General features: G+C 50.1%; 1 protein-coding gene across 3 annotated transcripts in view; it reads right to left on the reverse strand.

Annotated features, from left to right (window-relative positions):
* The window catches only part of LTBP2 (latent transforming growth factor beta binding protein 2), a 71,165-nt gene that overhangs the window by 21,368 nt on the left and 30,120 nt on the right, over positions 1 to 19,677 (reverse strand). For all 3 annotated transcript variants that reach the window (XM_050975351.1, XM_018907407.3, XM_030240323.2), the window contains 6 exons: positions 17,676 to 17,857; positions 16,109 to 16,279; positions 14,370 to 14,570; positions 13,764 to 14,032; positions 12,114 to 12,216; positions 3,473 to 3,547 (listed from right to left, as the gene is read on the reverse strand). In XM_050975351.1, the coding sequence (XP_050831308.1) occupies positions 3,473 to 3,547; positions 12,114 to 12,216; positions 13,764 to 14,032; positions 14,370 to 14,570; positions 16,109 to 16,279; positions 17,676 to 17,857 (1,001 nt within the window). The remainder of the gene's footprint in view (positions 1 to 3,472; positions 3,548 to 12,113; positions 12,217 to 13,763; positions 14,033 to 14,369; positions 14,571 to 16,108; positions 16,280 to 17,675; positions 17,858 to 19,677) is intronic.

Raw genomic sequence — 19,677 nt, forward strand, 5'->3', positions numbered from 1 at the left:
GGCTGTCTGCAAGCCAGGAATGGTGAGTCCTGTCCTTTCTCCCGATTCCTGGTACTGTTTCCACAGACCTATCACACACAGAGGATCCTTGTTGAGAAACTCAGTGCCAGCATGCAGGGAGGGCATTGACAGATCCCATCCAGAGGCAGAGAGGTGGTGGGCCAGGCTGTGGCTCACTGTGCCTTCTTCTAAGAACAGGGTGAGCAAGTGTGAAGTCCTCACATTCAAGCCCTGCCTCAAATTCTGCCTCTGCCCCTGACATAGCACTCCTCAGACACAGTCTTTGGGAAGGAAGCTGGGTTTATCCTAGGGAAGCACCATTGGGCTCATCCATTTGGCCTGCAGTAAAGGCTTTCCTACAGCACCATGTAAGAATGTGTGAGCTAAGCCAGAGAAAACAGGGATTGGCAAAAAGTGCATTAAGGGGAGCTGAGGGCAGTTTTCAGATAGAGAGTAAGGAGGAAGGTGTCCTCATGGAATAATGTAGCCTTCTATCTTCACTAAAGAGCTTGGCCCAGAAAAGTCAGAATGCTGATGAAATGTGCTGTGTCAGGAGGCACAAGCAGTGCAGGAAGAGCTGGATGAGACACAGAGCAGCAGGACTGGGAGCAACCTCAGCACCACCCTGAGACAAACCACAGGAACATATACTGCAGGCTAAGAGGTGAAAGCCATCAGTGAGAGGGTTCAGGGCCCACTCACTGTTCACAGGACATCTCTGAGCTGCCAAGACCAAGAAATGCCAACATGAAGCTAGGCCAAAGACACAGGGCAGTCCCAGTGCCAGTGTACATGGCCCTGGCAAGACCTCAAGTGCCCTCAGAGGACCCAGTAGTGCTCTAGGGACTGTTTCAAGATGAATGGGGTGGAAGACTCAGGAACAGCTTTCCCAACACTGCCTTATTGCTCAGAGCCAAAGCACTACTGCTTGGTGGAGGGGGCTGTCTTGTGAGACACACAGCCAGCAATGACAGCTGAAGTTCAGACTTAATGACCTAGAGGTCCTCCCCAGTCCTGTGCTCTAAAACTCCCCCATCAGCTGCTCCATACACAGGTGAGACATACAAGGGTCATGAACACCAGGCCAGAAGTTAAGTCAATTAGGGATACCAATACTACAGGGATATGTAGAAGGACAGGCAGGAGTAGGATTTGACTGCACAATGTAGTATTTCCTGCTCTGCACCAAGTACAGGACAGAGTTCATGAGAACAACCAGTGACCAACCCAAATATGCTGGGAACCCCACTCAGAAAAGACATTAGAGCTCTCTGGAGGAGTCTCGTGGCTCATCCCTGTCACTCCACAGCACGGTCAGAGTGTTATATCATTCTGACAGACCAACTGGACAAAGTATTTGACTCCATATGAACAAAGGGATTGAAGGGATTAGAGTAATGAGAGCACAAAACAAGCAAGCACCAAAGGCTAGGCTTTATATCCTTAATTTAAAAAGGGCCACATCCAGGCCTCATCCCAATCCCCTCTATTCTGCTGTCAGCCGCAGTGGAAGTCCCTGCTGGGAGTAAAAGCAGGCAGGTATGCTCAGAGCTACACACTCCTACCCCCTGCAGCGTGCCAGGGCTAGGGCCACAAGAAGAGGCCTCAGGGACCACAAACTGAGATCCATGTGCTGCCTCAGCTGCTTTTTCCCACCCCACACAAGCCTGCTAGTGCTCCTCAAAAACAGCCAGACTGAGTCAGGCAGCCTCTGGGGGAAAGGTGCAGGCTGGTTTACCCCAGTGCTCGGTCAGCAGAAAGGACTCAGGTCAGCAACAGACACCAAATACACATATGGTCTCCTAGGACTTATGGACACTGAGGTGCCAGAGTGGGTCATGTGCAGTGATTGCTCTGCATGCACACCTCCCTGTCCCTGAGCCTCCAAGACCTCTTTTCCTCATGTCTAGCAACCAAATTATCCCTTCCAGTGCCATCCTTCCTGCTAGTCCCAGCAGCACCAGGAGGATCCCTGGCTGGGTCTGACAGGCACTCTCAGCTCAGACTCCTTGCAGCCTTGTTCTGCTCAAGAGGATGCAGCAAGGAAAGGAAAGGAGATACTGCATAGGTGAACCATTTCTTCCTCTGCTGGAAGGCACTAGAGAAAACCCTTTCTGTCCATACTGAACAGAGGAAAGTGGGCTTCTGCCAGGGTCCTCTTCAAGTCACAGTTCTTTAACAATAGCCCACAAAGCCAGGTAGTCTCCCCTCCTACCTGGGCTGGCAAAAGAAGACTCCATGTAGCCTCTCCTACATCTGTCCACCAAATTGCTCACTCTGGGCCCTAAAGTGAGGTGCTAAGGCTTCCTGACACATGTTCTGCTGCAACAGAAGCAGTAGTGTCTGAAGAACAGAACTTCTCGAGTCCAGCTTACAAAGGAGTATCCAGAGGCACAAATCTCTGGTTCATGCTTTTTCCTGTGCAAAAACATCTTCCCAGCCAAATCCACACTGTCATCTCCCTCTGCTCCTCCCTGATCCACAGGGGACAGAAATCCAGAGCAGGCACTGCAGATCTCTGCTTTCTGACATGAGTCCCTCCAGCTGCTTTGTTCCTCCGACTTGCATTTTATGTCTCTGGGTAGCTCCTCATAATCACAGCACTGTCTGTGGCCACTTAAGGGATGAGATCTGGGCACCAAGCTGAATAGTTGTTGTGTTGTTAAAAGTTCTCCCTCAGGACAATGTGGGGAGGTTGAATCATTAATTAAGTAAGCATGGTGGAAAGTCCCAGCTAAAAGAGATGAGTCATTGGACTGCCAACCCTGGGTTTGCTCCCTGCTACATCTGTGAGATGACACCTCTCAGCTTATTGGGGATCACAAGAAGGGAACAATAAAATTCCTCTTTAGTCAGAGGACAGAAAAACACAGTGTAGGTCCAAGAAATGACAAATAAACATGAGCAAGAGAGAAAAGGGGAGAGATTGGTGCCTTCCTCATATGGAACTGAGGGACCACAGAAGTGAGAAACGGATCGATCCTGGCAGCATGGGGCAGGCAGGGGAGCCTAGCAGCATGAACAAGTGACACAGTCAGAAGAGAAGGCATCGCTTTTATGGCACTCTCTTGTAAATCTTCAAATTGACCCACTCCTACTTGTAAATGAACAAAGGAACAAGCTGATAACCTTCACAAATATTTTTAGGAAACAGAATATCTGTTGCTTCAGACCATGGAAGAAGTGTTTTTACACTCACACTTAACAGAGCATAAACACAGGTCCTTACTGGGTCAGTAAGGGGGTTTCCTTGTACTGGCCCAGCTATGTGCTCACTGTGCTTGTCACCAGAGTCACGTAGTCCTGTGTTACCTGGTTTTCTTTCATTCTTGATGAGAACATGGAGATTTTTATAAGTCACATTTTTTGCAGAGCTATACCAGGGATTTAGATAAATGTATTTTGTGTAGATAATTTCAACTCTAACAGTGGATGTGAGAAGGAGAAAAACAGATGAAAGCAGCATCCTTACCTTGGCAGTGGCTCCGGTTCAGCCTTTTGTATCCCTGGGGACACTCCACCTGTCCATTCTCAATCACAGGGTGTGCTGGGAAAAAAAAGCAAACAGTGTGGGACACTGGCACTAGAGCCAGCCCCCAGTGTCCTCCCTTCTCTGCCTTCCTTCCAGAGGGGAAAGGGTCCCCAGGCCTGCCATGGGTGGGCTTCTGATGACTCCCAGGGCAGAGGCAAAGGTAAGAGCAGCCACATTATCATGCAGTGTCTTCTGCTTCTTGGCAAGTGCCAAACTGGTGACCCAGAGGTGCTGCCTATGCCTCATATCTACCACTGTGTCACTTTGCCTCCTTCTAGGTCAGTTTGGATAGCCAGGTGGCACATGACAAGGGAGATCAGAGTGAAAGGAATGGCTGAGGTCCTTGACAAGCTGCTGAAATAACAACTCAGGCCCTGTTTATTACATTTCTTTTTACACTGCATGTGATTTCCTACCCCAATCCCTCTCATCAAAGAAAAATTCAGATTTCTGCTTTAAATAGTTTTGTGGGTTTCAAAATGTTCTGTAACACGCACAATTAAACCTCTCCAAATTTTTTAAAGGCAAGTAAAATGTGGCCCATAAATTCCTGGGAAGTCAAATTTAGGCACTGAATTTTAAAGCAAGGAAAACAGAATCTGAGTGGATGGGTTGAGAAGTGAGTAAGAATGGGGTGGGGTAGGAAGAAGGGTACTTTGCCTAAGGTTGGGATTTTCCCAGGGTGGGGTTTCTTTTAAATTTTCTGGATATTTTGCTTGGGAACAAGGAGTGCATGCAACAGCCAAGTGACTGCCCAGCCATATTCCAACCACTCTTAATTTCTCTTGCCTGGCATTGGTAGCTCACTCCTTGGTGTCATACACAGAAAGCCCTCCATGGCAATAGTCGTATCAAGGCTCTGGCAGATTCCTTACACATTGCAACTTCAAGAACCAGGGACAAATTGAGACCATCCTTACAGTGGGAGATGCTTGGCAAGAGCCTCCAAAGTTTAGGACCACAAAGAAAGCCTGCAAAGTTTAAGAACACATTCTGGGGCCAAAGAGCAGGTATGTCCATAACGTTGTCCTGAACACTTGAACTCTATAAAGCAATTCAAAGCCATTCTAGGACAGTTCTTCTAAGGCAAAAGTTAGAGACCAGCCTCTTAAGATAAAGGTGTTTAGGAAATAAAAGACAGGAGAACACATCATTACCAGCCTGTACCAGGAAGGAGAACAGAAAACCTGGTTTTTCTCAGGTATATTAAATGAAGTTACAAGGTTTTCCATGTGTACATTGATCCTCAGCAACTAAGTAAATAACAAAAATTTCTATTGATTTCTATCTTCTACAGTTTGGTCATGAATTGTAGGCAGCAGGTGCTAACAAATATCTGGATGTTAGGGATGAGGGAGCTCCTGGTGATACTGGGAATCCCAGAGTACCTTTCCAAGACTCTGGGAAGGTAAAAGAACCTCTGGTTTATGGGCTCCAGGCTAAGTACCCCAGTGGGATTTCAGGTCCTCCCACACCATAGCTTGTGGGCTCGGGGCTGCTGACAGGCATTAACTGTGCTTGGAAGCATCTGTCAACCTCAGCACAATGTGATAACAGACACTCAGATGAAGCACCATTGTTATGTGCAAGCCCTCTGAGCAGAAGCCAAGCGTGCTGGAGATCAAACAGTGATGACGTGTCAGAACCATGCTCCCCCTCTGAAAAGTTTCCAGAGAAACAGATTCTGCAGCATCCCTCCAACAGATGCTGCTGGGGAGAGGGCAAGGCAGAAAATGCCAGTGGTGGGCAGATGAGTTGCAGGTCTGTGCCACCAAATTCCAGTTTGGAGAAACTAACCAAAACTAACAATTTGCACTAACCAATTTGCACTAACCAAATTCCAGTTTGGAGAAACCTCTCTACTTCAGCAAATCACTTGTGAAGGCTATGGACAAACATCTTAACTCTGCAAAGAAACCCATGTTCCCTGGAAAGAATAATTGTAATGTGAGCAGATCTCTCTGTACCAAGAGGGGAACCAAGAGAGTTTTGAAGTATTGGATGGAGGCTGCCAGGATCTGTTCACAAGGGAAGACAGTGTGCGGCTGCAGGAGGATATAAGTTATTAACTCTCAGCTTTGTGCTTGATTTCTTGAGTAGAGGACTATTTCCTTCCACACACTCAGATGTGGCCAGAAAACAACAGAGATGGCCAAAACCTCCTGAAAAAAGGAGCCTAGGACACCTAGGTTTCCTGCAAAGGGGATCAGCATCCAACTTTCTCTCATGCAGCTGTAGGGAAGCTATTCCTCTGGAATTCACCAAAAGGAAAAAGCTAATTTGATGATCAGAGAGGTCAGAAATCTGTCGCATCCAGAGCTGAAGGGGCCCCAGTCTCCTGTGTCTGTCTACACTCTCTCCAAGAAGGGTTCTCCCAGAGCCTGAGGTTAGGGATGGAGCAGCTGAGTTGCATCTGTCGGGCAGACAGATTTCAGCCTCGGTGAGCAGGGAGCCCTGGTTCCTGATTCAAGAGTGTGATTTCAGAACCTTGCCTCCTGGGCATTTCAGCCCTGAGGACACTGTGCCAAACCAATGTGGTCACCAGGAAACTGCACATTAGGAGTCCCTCTTGGCTCTCCTCATTGCTTCCTCTATCTCTCTGCAAGCTCTGCAGGCATAAAGCATCCTTTTCAGGGCTGGGCTCATACAAAGGAGCATGCATGCAATAAGCTCACAGGCTCAGAAAGGAGGTGAGTGTGAAGCAGCCACAGCCCAGGGTTCCCACCAGTATCTTTGTCCCCAGCTAGAAAAATACTCAAGTACATCATAATATGAAAGGAAATGAATATACGGAAATTGGGCAGAGGGATTTTGTCACCTCGTGGGATAGTCTTTAAGCAATTATGCTAATTTTTCATCCCTTCCTAGGAGAAGAGATTTTACCCAACAGCCCTGGCTCCCCAAACATTGTCTGGCGAAGCTCAGGGTGGTGGTGAAGTGGAAAACTTCTCCTAGTGGCGGTAGGCACAAGGGAGTGAAGTGAGACAATGTTTGTTGGATGAGATATTACATCACATTAGTCCATACAATACCACTCTGTTAAAAGGGGAAGAAGAAAGCCTGTGGTCAGATGAGAAGTGAGGAAATGCCCATTTCCTGAAAGCTAGCCCATTTTTTTTGACTCTTTCCATCTACCATACTAAAGACATCAACTCACTGAGAAACCTTGAGGGTTGCTGTGGTGCCTCTGATAGTCCTGGGAGGTGAAAGGAGCCGGAGTGAATGGTCTCATGACACCTGGAGAAGCGGGGGCTGGCGGACTCAGTCAAGCCTCAGCCTGGTTTAGTGTGAAGTAGAGAAGATCAGCCTCCACTGCACAGAGGACATGAGATGCTGAGCTCACTGGCAGAAGAGCAGAGCAGTTTGGGCCCCACAGCAGCCTCCGGAGATGTATTAGAGGTGCCACGGCAAGATGTTAGGCTGGGGCTGTGGGGATCAGCTGAGTTCTAAGCAGAATGGACACAAAGGAAAGAGACAAATCCTTCTGTCCAGGTCTGTCATGACTGCTCTCTGGATGGTCTGTTGTAAGGGGCCTCCAGCAAGACTTTCTCCAATGCCCCAGCAAGAGTTATGATAGTGGTGGTAGGGAGGGCATGCACCAGTGCTACTTGTGCAGTACAAAACTAAGTCTTCTGGCTCTGCTCATGATCAGTAAAGATCTTGAAGGTGCAAAAGATGCTTGAAGGAAAAAGACTCTGATAATTCCTTTTTGCCATTTACTGTTTCAACAGAAAGATCCTTATTCTGCTCCCAAGGTGGCTTCCAACTCCAATAAGATGCCTTGTACCTAAAAACACTGTGCTGCTGCGTGCTGCTATGACAATGTCATATATGAATGATGAGCAAAACAAGCACTGTGCAGAACAAAGCACTCCTGAAAATTCTGTGCTTTCCCAGGTTAAGCATTGCTTTCTGTGGTACTGGCATGACCTTGCAGAGGTTTCAGCTTCTTTCCCCGCCTCCAGCCTTTCTTTATTGCTCCACACAGACTCCCTGTGGCACATGGTAACAGTGGCCTCTGTAGCCTCCTTCCCATATATCCAGGGATTTTTTTTCCTGTATCCTACCCCATCTGTTCCCAGGAGCGGACTAGGGGTTTGATTTCCAAGGGGCTTCCTGTAGCTGTGTCAATGCCTGCAGGCACGGTGCAGGGGAGCGTGAGGCTTGCAGAGCCACTTGGTGTTCCTGAGGGTGACGGCTCCATGGGTGAGCTGCCACCCCTCTCACAGTGGGAGGTCTGTTGGGGGAGTGCTGCGGGTGCCAAGCCAGACATTACAAGATCCAACTTTCCAGTGAAATTCGGACTTTTCTCTAGGATAAAAAACTTGAAAAAACACGTGGAGTGGGAATAAAAACAAAACAACAGCCTTCAAAGACTTGTTTCTGAATGCAGTTAAAACCCACAGGAGGAGAGAAAGCAGCCCAGGAAGATCTGCAGTGAACACAATTAGTGGGTGCACAGCCCAGCCCACGCTCAGGCTGACTGCAGCTGGAAATAAGGAACAGGGGGCACTGAAAAATCAGGACCTAGAAAATGCATGTTTACTCCTGCACTGAGAAAGCCTGTCATTTGCACAGGAGGGTGAGACTTGTAGCTTCTGGCAGTACTGCAGATGGTGTCCACTGATATGGGTGTTTTCCTGGAATGCTGCTGGTTCCGGATGTGTGTGGTCTCATGGACAGAGAGGAGGTGGAAGAGCAGGGCTGTGATCCCCTCTGGACAGAACTCTCTGCTACCAGTTTCCTTTATCCCCTTGTGCCTGAGAAGGGCCAAGGCTTTGAGAAAACCAGTATCCCAATCCACACCTGCCACAGCGTGTGTGTCGACCTGTAGCTCCAGTATAATTTGGTTTAATTCCTACAGACCATCTCTTAATATTGTTCCAACATGTTCTTCCCACAGACCACTGTATCCCCCAAAGTAACACATGGTCTGGCAGGTAAGCAGGAGTAGCTCTGCCCAGCAGTGTACCTGCTACTGGCCCCACCTCCTGAGCTTGCCACATGACAGGACATTGCTTCAGTGCAGGCTCCTCACCAGCACCACTCAGCTACCGTGCTTGTTCCTGAGCTCCCTTTCAGTCACATCCTCGTGTTTCTACTTCAGCTGCTTCATCAGACTCTAATTCTCCTTTCCTGCTATCAGTCTGCTCCAGGTTTTACTTTCCAGGTCCTGTTTGCCCCTTCTGTTCTAGTCTTTCAGTGTGTGCTCCATCGCTTTCTCCAAGTACTAAAGACCCAGGAGTGTCACTGAATGTCTCCACCTGATTTATCCTATCTTGCAACATAACACATTTCATCCAGCAAATTCTGGCCAGAGCTGAAGGACTGCAGCTGCATGGCAGCATGCAGATGTCCTGCCACCCTCCAGGGCCCTGTCTCTGGCTCATCTCTTTCTCTCATGGACCAGGCAACAACCAGCCTTTGCTCCAACAGCTCATGGAGCAAGCCCTTGGCTCTCCCCCTTCTCCCAGGGCTGTGTCTGACATGTCATGGGGGGTCCTGTCTTTAATTCTCACTTGCGTGAGCTCTCAGGAACTTCTACTATAGCCTGCTGGAACACCCACCTCTGCGCCCACTTCTGTGAAGACACTTAACAATGTACAGCTCCCCAGCAGCAAACCACACAGCCTGAGCATGGCCTAAGGAAATAGCTAAGACTAAAGTAACCCTCTCTACAGAGACTCCTGACTAGGTCAACCCTTAATTTTGAACTCAGCTTTTAACATGGTCTTATTAAGATGCAGACAAAGCATTTGACTGCCTTGGCTTTTCTGATGCTGAGCAAAACACAAAAAATAGCGAGGATTGGTCATGGTAAGTTTGCTCGGACAGATGCCTGCCTCCTATTCATCTTCTCTGATGTCTTTCTGCACACAAACACGTACCAAACATGAAAGCTGCAGACGATGGAGACATCCGGACGTATCCAGACTCTACTAACAATCAGTGTCTCGGGCAGACAGTCAATCCAAACAAGTTCCCCATTTGTCTAGCTCTTGCCTGGCTGCACTTCTGTACGTTTGTAAGTGTTTACACTGAACTAGCTTCTGCCATTTCTGTCTCTAGTTGCTGGAATTAAATTCCCAATGCTGTCAAGTCTGCTCTGGTGCATGCTTCCCTGGGACACATGAGAGCAAGGAGTTGTCTCTGAAGATCACAATGCTAAGAAGAAAGCTGGAAACATACCCTGGACATGTTATCTCTGTGCACGAGACACCAGACCACTGAACTACAGCCCAGTGACTTTGAGTGAGCACAATACAGGCCAGCAAAACCAGGAGGCAGAAGGAATGTGAGTGTGGGCTGTGGTCTACGGCAGGAAGTATATGAAACAATGCTTTCATGCAGGCATGGAACTGGAAACCCTGGCAGACAAGGCACAAGGCAATGACAGGTCACAGTGCTTGGCAGCTCTGTTAAAGAAGTAAGGTCACTGAGAAAGATCTGTTTCGCTGGCTCCACTCTGGGGTCAGCTGTCTTGTGTATGAAGACCACATGCCAGAGAAAGGGATGCCATCTACCTGGGCTTCTCAGTCCACCCTGGGCTCTTAAGCTGCCTCCATCATGTGTCTGCCTTACAGCTCCTTACCAGAGGTGGCCAAAGCAGCAAGATACTTGTACACCATTGAACAGGATGAAAATGGCTCCTTCAACTAGCCTGAATTCCTGCCAAAATCACAAGAGCCATTAAGTCTCCAAGGAGGAATTTTATCACCCAAAGCCAGAGGGAATTTCTTGTGGCACAGGAATACAAAAGACCCACATGGATACATTTTTCATAGCTCCCTGGGATTAGTCTGGAAAACAAAGCCAGACAAGCATCTGTCCACTCAGTGAAGACCAGCAGTGACAACTTGCCTTGAGTTGCAGCTGCTCCTGGGACACAGAGCATGCGTTGAGCTGTGAGCTGTGGAGCCTGCTGGCAGCTAGGAGTCATGTCTTAAGTGCATTTGCTCTACTGGTTGGCTGACTGCAAGGAGCACACGAGAGTATTTTGTGGCTGTTTTCACATCTTAGAAGCCTGTAATTAGGACACATTTTGAAGCTCTAAGTCCAGCAGAGCAAATCACTGCTGCAGCTCTGGCTGCATTCTCTGCAATCACCTTGCATCCTGGCATGGAGAAGGAGAAAGGAGGTGCAGAGTTTTTGCAGCAGTCTGCAGACCAACTGAAGTATTAAGCAGCCCCCCTGCTTTCTAATGGAGGGGTGACAGAAAGACGGGTGAGAAACAGGGAGACTGCAGTGGGATGGGGAAGAGAAAGCCATGACTGGGGTTGTGAAGGTCAGGGACAAAGAAGAGGGGCTGAGGCCTGCATGGGGCATTTCCTTGTCTGCACTGTACCTGCAGACCCCAGGGTCACCCCATACCACGAATGCCCAAGACTTTTTTTGGGGCTGGCACATGGGTGAGGGCAGGCAAGAAGTAGCATGGCCAAGGCCACAGCACAACCATGCAGCTTGGAAAGATGACAGCAATCAGAGCTCCTAAGATCTGGACTGGGTTCCAGGATGCTGACAGCCTCGTCTGTGATTGCAAGGAATTTGGCTCCAGTCAGCCCTACCCCTGGCTGAGTAGGAATCGAATTGAGGGAGGATAATGAGACACAAATTCAGCTCTTGGGAATGTGTGTCTAAGCAAGCAGGAAAAACTCTGAGCAGAGCTAGAAGTCACCAACACCACATTTGCTTGCAAAACCTGCCACCTTGGATACCTACACTGTATTTCAGGAGTCCAAAGTCTCCTGAACCACGGGGTCTGTTTTCTTTAGTTCTTTGAAGAGATGTGATTGAGCAGGCAGGCAGCAATGAAAGGGGGCAGGCAGGCAGGGAAGAGGTGAGCAGCTCCCTGCCCACATTCCACTAGGTGAGTGCACCTTGCCCTGCACCACACCCAGTCAGCACTGGATGCTGGAGCCTTTGTGCCCACGGGACTGCCTCCTCTCCAGCCAGGAGTCCTCCTGTATGGCTTCTCCACCACAACACAGGATGTGACCGTGGTGCAAGGGGCCGTGCTCGTCATGAAGCACCCCAAGCAGAGCAGATGAGGAATCCCCATCTCCTGCTAGATCAGTCTGTCCAGCTCCCAAGTGCAGCAGAAACAGAGCTGGACGCCCATGCCCCTGGAACAGACCCCGGGTGTGCTCCTGCCAATTGTTTGATGTAGTGTTATTTCCAGAGCCCCTGCCAAACCCGTGTTGGGCCCAGAGCAAGCCCGTAACTCTATAGGGCCAAGTCTGCAGCCTCCTTCTCCAACCTAGAACTGCACCTCCTAAAATCACAGCTGCTTTTTTCCTGCTTCTCCCTCTGTATGGGGCTAGCATTGGCCACACGAGCCTGGGCCCAGCACCCAGCCAAGAGCACTGTTCTCTGGTGGGCTGGGGCAGCAGCTGGAATGACCTGGCACTCCCCTGGGACATGCTGCCCGTCCCCGAGGACCTTGGACCAAGGAGAGCCATGTATGAAGACCCACAGCTCTGCTCTCTGCCTCAGCTACACAAGACAGCCAGTTTTCTTTGCTTGCCGAGGGTGCTGGCTGTCCCTCACGCTGTCCCAGCTCCTGGCCGGCAGCAGCACTCACCTGGCCGGGGGGGACAGGCCAGGCACTGGTCCATGCCCCAAAAGAGGCCCACACTGCCGCAGCAATCCTCCAGCTTGGTTAGCCCTGGCAGGGGGTTGGTGCACTGTGGAGAGAGGAGCAGATCAGGCTTCTGTGGGATGCAGAGGAAACATGTGCCCAGCTGGCAGGACAGCAGCAGAGCCAGCACAGGGAACAGTACAGCTGTCTGGGGTCAGAGGCTGGCATGGCCCTCTCAGCACAGCTCCCCACTGGGACACAGCAGGACCAGGGATGTGGATTAAGATAGTAAAAATTGTGCAGACAGATCCTCCCTTGATTGCACTCTTCAGAGGGGAAGGGGCCATCAAAAAGAGCAGAGATGAACCAGAGATGATATCACCTGGCAAAGCCCCAGGATCAGCCCCTTGCCTGGCTGATTAGCCTGTGAAATGGGTGCACCACTCCAGCCCGGCAGGGAGCTTGTTGTCAGGCACTTTCCTCTGCTGAATGAGTCTCTCTTTCCCCCCACTCTCGGCAAGGCCCTCTGGATTACAGGCTCCCCCACTGGAGCGGAGCCGCTGGGCCACAGGCTGGAGCTGGCGCCCGTCCAGGCACGCGTGGCCGCCTGCCCAGCGCTCGCATACCGATCGGCTCGGCTGGGCTGCGGCGGGCCGGAGAGGCAGGCACTCCCCGCCCAGCTCCTCGCCCTCTCCCAGGCACGGCATCACCCCAGCTGGGTGAGGTGTGAGCATAGCAAGGCTACCCCCTGCCGCCCCTAGAGCACCTCTCACAGCCTCTCCAGGCATCCGTAAGCATCTCCGTGCATCATCATCCTCTGCTCCTAAGGTCACCGCACTGCCATCTCCCCACAGAGAAGCAGGGCTTTTCCAGCCCCAGGTTCTGATCTCCTCGAGTTTTGCACTAGAGAATGGCTAAGAATATTTCCTGCTAGAAACGACTTGGATGGGAGTGACTGAAGGATGGGATGGGAACTGGGAGCAGCCCCCCCAAAAAGGCTGGGGAGCAGTGGGGACGGGGCTGAGTCCCAGTCTGCCAGGCTGGGGGTCTCTCTGAGCACGAACTGCTCTGGGGGAGCTCACAGGTGTTCCTGTGGGTGCCAAAAACCTCCAATGCTTTTCCAGTGACGCAAGAGAAACATATGGGGAAAGACAAAATAAGAAATTACGATGACTGTGGGACAGGGGTGAGAAAGTCCCTCACGTGCATTTTCTTCCCAAGCCCCAGTTGAGCTCTCCAGGAAGGCATGGTTCCATGGAAATCAGACTTCCATTTATCGTCTGAGAGGGAAAGGAATTTTCCTATGTTTTATACGTTTCCTACAATAATCGCAGAGCGTGGCTGTAAATGTTGCTATAAATAGGGCACCCTTTTAAAACCAGACTGTGTGTGAAAGCCATCAAGTCTGGGCTGTGCTGCCCCAGGGCACAGCCTGGTCAGGGCAAGGCAGTGAGGTCTCTCTGTTGGATCAAAGCAAGGAAATTTTTTCTTCCCAAGTAGTACCACATTGCTGCCTGTGCCCATGGCACCTGCATGATGCCCATGCTGATGCTGAACAGCTTCACAGAATAAAGCCACCCCCTATACCCCGAAAGCCAATGCTCCCCTACCCCAGAAGAAGAAATACACCAGTGCTTGAAGTTGTCCTCTTACCTGCCCGTGGAGAGCCTCCCGAAAGCACCTCCCCAGCAGCCCTGGGGCTCTCTGCTGTTGCCGTCTGCTCTCTGTGGCAATGCTGTTCGCATTCCCATGGGAATAGGTGTACCAGGGCACAGCAGCCAGCTGAGGCACCAGGACTGTCTCCACACTGTTCTCCTCAGACGCCTCTGCATCACCCCGCACCCTGGCCACCTGGTGAATTTGCACGATGGCTTCTGGAGGGTGGTTGATGTGGACGTTCACCAGAGAAGGGTTTAGGGAAGCTGGAAGATGAGTTTACACCGCATTTGTGACAATCTGGCAACAATTTGGCACCCAAAGAGCATCATCATGAACAAAGTCAAACGGGAGGAGAGGTAGACTGAGCCCACCAGGAAATCTAGAGGAAGACTGTATCTAAAAGAAAATATTCCTCTGGCCTAAAAAGAGGACAAACCTACCAAAATCTCCACAAGAAACTAGAGAAACCTCCTGTCTAACAACCTGGCCTGAAAGAGCAGGCATAAGGGGATAGTGGCTTCTTCGGGCCTGTTAGAAAAGATCTGAGGAGTACACGAGTAGGAGTAAAATGTGGAGTCTGGAGCCACTGGCCATGCTCACCAAGCTGGTTGGACAAGGGCAGGGTATATGTGGAGTGCCTCATGGAGCTGCCAGCTGGGGTCTTTGGGCCTCTTCCTCCTTGCTTCTTTTCCAAAGAGGGAGCTGGCAGGTGGCAAAACTTCCCCGTGGAGTTGGAGGGGCACCAGCATTCATCCCGGCCCACGCAGCGCCCTCCATTCAGGCAGGGGATCTGACAGAAGTCTGCAAGGCAAAGAGAGGTCTGCTTAGAGGAGAAACTGAGACACTGCCTCTAGCCAAGGGCAGCTGGGGGACACCAGGCAGCTGCACCTGGACAGGACTAACCCCATGATGTCCCAAGGACCAGGTCCAGCACTGGGCTGGGGTCAGCACTTGCAGCCTTTACGCCAGCTCAGGTCCCTGCTGGGCAACACCATCTGCCCTTGGGGTGCTCACAACTGGAGTCATGGCTTGAAGAGGATGAACCCTCCCTTGGGCTCTGGGGCCACAGCCAGGCTGGGGCACCCATGTCCTGGGAGGCTGCCAAGGCAGTGTTGCTGACACAGCAGGATCTCTTGGAGTGGGTCAGGAGCCACGGCAGCCATATGTAGCAAAGTCTGCCCAATTTCTTCCCTTCTGCATTGCCCCCTCCCCACTTGGCAGGGTTTTTACTCCTAGCCCAGAAGGGAACTCAGCAGGATGGGAGAGGCAGACAGAACAGGCAGAGAGCCACATCCTCAGAGCCTGTCTCACATCCAGCCCTGGCCCTGCCAGCAGTTCATGTGGGAGAAGTGTGGAGTGGGACAAAATAATCAGGAGCAATTCATCTGCACAGGCTCAGAAAAAGCATCCACAGATGAAACCAAAGTCATGTCCTTTCTGACCTCATCATGCTTGGAGCAACCCAGAGCAGTTCTCAATGTGAACTAAACTCAAGCAGTGCATGGGATTCCTTGACATATTATCCTGACTCATTTCAGTATGAGATGAAACACTGCTGCTCCACATTTCTGGATGGCTTGTCAGGTTCATCCCAGGGGATGAACACCCATCCTGTTTCAAGCTCATTTGCTCAAGGCCAGCACCCCGTTTAAGGGGAGGAGACACATTTTTGAACTGGGACCTAGGAAGAAATTTCTGTGAACACCATCTTCCATCAGTGTCCACAACAGAAAGACTTTTCAATCTCTCAGCAGAAGAATCAGAGGTACTCAAAGGACAAGTCCCAACAAGTTTCTCCCACCAACTCGCTCCAACACAACGTGACCAACCCACAGCTGGATATCCCAGTGACTTGATGAGCAATCCCAGTGGCTCTGAAAGGTGAGCAGTGGTTTCAGCAAGCCCTGTTTATAAGAACAGTTTGCAACCTGCAGCCAGCTCTCCTGGCTGCCATATGAGTGAAAGGAGAGAACAGGAGGAAATGAGGTGATGAAAGTCAGCCCCAAGACTAGATGCCAACTAAAGCAGTGAGCTGGCTCTGAGAAGAAGGAGGTGGTGAGGCTTGGCTGCAGGCCTGACTCAAACACATACATCCCCTCTACCCAGGGTGAGATGGAAACAGGATCTGCTTGCCCAGGAAAGAGAGCAATGAGGCAAAGTCTCTCTTCTTCCCCTAGAGAGAGAGTAAGCCCCAAAGACCCCTTCCAAGGCACTGAGAGTAGCCATCGCTTCCCCTCCCTACAGCAGCCCAAGCCCTTAGTCTGTAAAGTCAGGAAAAGCAGGAAAAGTAGAGTGGGGAGACAGGCAAGAAAGTAGGTGGAGGACATGGGGGTGCTCACAGATGCGGAAGCCAGATTTGGGATCGTGGTCATGCCCCCCTTGGCTATAGAGAGTGGTGGTGTCTCCTTTCTCGCAGCTGTTGTAGCAGCGCCCACTCTGGCACGTCTGTTTGCAGATGGTGGGTGTGAAGACAATTTTTATCTTCCTAATCTTCTCTGTCAGGTTGGCCCCTATGAAAGAAAAAGAGTGCTAAGTGGAAACAGCATCTCCAGGCCAGGGGAGCTGTCATTTGCAGCTCAAGCTCTAAAGCATTCCCAGTGCAAAGAGGAGTTTATGTCCCTCCCCCAGGTGGTGGTGTCACCATCCCTGCAGGTGTTTAAGAAAAGACTGAATGTGGCACTTAGTGCCATGGCCTAGCTGACAAGGTGGTGTTACATCATTGGTTTGGCTTGATGATCTTAAAGATCTTTTCCAACCTAGCTGACTCTGCAATTCTGTGATTCTGTCTCTCTTTGCCCCTGCTCACTCCAGCCTGTTTTCTGCTCCAGCAGCTGGAAGAGTTTGTCAACACACAAGCAATGGCAAGCAGCATGTTCTGCCCATTTGGAGTGGCATAACGATGTGAAGGGACACACATGCACTAACTAGCCATCACAAAGGGAGTTTTTCCCCTTTAAGCAATATTCCTTCTCCAGCCACATCAGTAGTCAGAAGACTGGCTGCTCTTAAACCACTGGAAGTCTTCCCACATAAACACGCTGTCATTCAGAAGAGAGAGCATCAGGTCTTAAGAAAACCATTGTCACCCTACAAGTGTCCCCTGACCTCCTGCAGCTATCTGTGGTCCTCTTCTGGTCCCTCACCATGCTCCTATATGATGGGAAACCACACTCAGAGCTCTTTGGGACTTGTGGAAAATGGTCAACAGAGAGAATTGTTGTGTAACCAGCTGGCTTGACACCAGAGCCTTCCATCCCACCCCAATGGGACAGTCATGTGCTGCCCTTGCTGCCCACTCCATGTTTCAATCCCCACTTTCAGATTACAGCTTCAGCCAGGTTCATGGCCCTACTCATAGGGGCTGAGGTGCCTCCTTGGGGAATCACGGCTTCAGGAGGGAACCAAGCTGCAGAAGACAATTGGCATCTGTCCTGGCTGGGGAAGCATTGAGCTCAGCATCTGCATGTCCCAGCAGCCCCGCTAATCCCTGCTCATGTCAGAAGGCATCAAGGCAGCAGCCAAAGGGAAGAAATAGACGCTGGTTGCACAATCTGACCTTGAGAGCTGCTCAGACTGAGTAAGCTGGGAGACACCATTCCTACAGACTGAGGCAATTCCCCTTTGGGGCAGTGTGCTGGGGTGATGTTCAACATCTCTGAGATGCAATTGTCATATCCCCTGGCTCCTGTCTCAATCCTTCGGCATTTTGCTTCCCTGATGTGTCCTCCTTCAGCAGGGCCCCTTTCTTTGCCAAGCCCAGCAATGCCCATGCTGATCTTTTTTCATTCCACTGAGCAGCACAGTCCTGGGAATCCATGGTTTCTTTGGTATCCCTAGTTAAAGTGTTGCCCTTTCGCATGACCCCAACAAGAAGCCCCCAAAGAGTGACAGCCCTACCGACCTTACCTTTTGCAGACAAGGTGTGCTCCTGGGAAACAGTGAGTGGGTCAGATCTGCTCTGCTCATGTCCATTCCCACTGGGGAGTGCATTAGAGGTGAGCTGGCCATTGCTGGCTGGGTAGCGCCGGACAGTCCTTGATGGCCCTGTGTGCTGAGGGGAGACAGGAGAGCCAATTCTGCTCTGAATCCTGTGGAAGAGAAAGAATGGACCAATATGCCTCACAAGTGACTGCACTAACCCACAGTGCCTGTCCACCAATGTACCTTGCAGCAACCTTCACTGCCAGGCTGCCTGAGCTACCACCTGGACAGAGAGATTCGTCTACCTGTGCAGGATCCCACTCCTCCCCTACTTTCAGTCATCACCATGGCACGCTGTTTCCCTCTAGGAACCATGCCCCATGTCCTGAGCCTGGCAGGACACAGTATTCACCAAGACACCCTCTCTGTACCATCATATCAGGCTGTCCTTCCACAGGGCTGCTTCAGCTGCCTTGAAGAATCTCTGCCTGCCCATCGCACTCAAGGTCTGTTCCTTGACCATAGCAAACATAAGCAGCTCCAAATACACTTGTTCTTATGGTGGAAGTTTTCTCCTGCCTTCCCAGCCCCAAACAAGCACTAAAACCACAGTAAGATAGTCAGAGAAGAGGCCAGACCAAGCAAATACACAAAACTTGACCCATAAGAGTCACAAACAGGAGAGAATGACCAAGAACTCAAGTCTGTAAGAGCAGATACAACTTTCTGCACTAACTGCATTTATGGCTTTTGGTACTCTTGGGGACTAAGCACAGAGAAGCCATCCAGCTCTCAAGGTCACATCTCATACACACTCTTTTGTAAAGCCATGTAGACCACAAGGCAGAGCTCTTTGTGTTAAAGATCTTGATCTACTGCACTTGCTCCTGTTTCCTTTTACTGACTGCAGCACTAAGCCTCAAAGAGGATACTCTGCTTTCCAACAAAAGTATCTCACTCTCACCTGCACTACCTGCAAGGAAAAAGGCTTGGTACAAGTTGGCTGCCCACATGCTTCTTGGCTTTCTTTGAAAGGCACAGCCTTGGATGCCTCTGTAACTAAATTTCAGTACTGACAACTCTTCTGCCTACCCAGTCCAACACCTCCATCTCTGATGAAGTGGCTGAGGCAAAGAGTGGCACTTCCCACTGAAGTACCCAGAGAAGTCTATCCCATTCTGTGGTTTTTACCATCTTCCCTGACACAGTCAGCACAGGAGATGTGCTACAGTGTCTACAGGGAAGGCAAATTTCTAAACCAAACAGGACTGGGTGATTCAATGAGAATTGGCTTACAGCAGCTCTGCCTTGCAGACATTCCTTGGATAGCTTGGAATAACAGTAAGATCTGGGGAGATGGAAAGGGAGCTCATGCTGTGCTGGTATTCAAGCAGGTCAAGAACAACACACAAGGTAACTGTCAGCCAGCAAGCCCAAAACCAGCCCTGAACAATGGAAAAGATGACATACAGGTCAATTAACTGGGAACTAAACAGAAGGAATACAAAGTGACGTCGTCGAGTCAAGGAGGTCTGTGAAGAACCACTCTTGTCAAAGGAGTCCATTCTCATAATTTCATAGAATGAGACACATGCACACCAACCATCTGAGAGCCTATGTTATTTCAATAAAAAAATAAACAGGCAGTACGATGTCAATCAGGCACATGCAAAATTAATAACAAACTGGCTGTGAAACAGAACACAAGAAGTAGTTGTCACTAGGGAGGGAATTAGATGGGTTCCAGGGTGATCAGTATGAGGCCTGGCATGACTCAAGAATTTCATCTGGAAATAAATATTTTTATTTCTAAATAAACATACAATCGACATTGATAATGTGTGCTGCTGACACAAAAATTTGCAATGTGGTGTATTGTGATGAGAACAGAGCAATCACACAGAGCAGTTTGGATCTCTGTGGAGGGTAAATGCATCCAAGCAACATGGGATTTTAATAGAGCCAAATGCAGGATTACACTGCTAGG

Source organism: Serinus canaria, chromosome 5 (assembly GCF_022539315.1).
Source record: "Serinus canaria isolate serCan28SL12 chromosome 5, serCan2020, whole genome shotgun sequence".
Taxonomy (NCBI): domain Eukaryota; kingdom Metazoa; phylum Chordata; class Aves; order Passeriformes; family Fringillidae; genus Serinus; species Serinus canaria.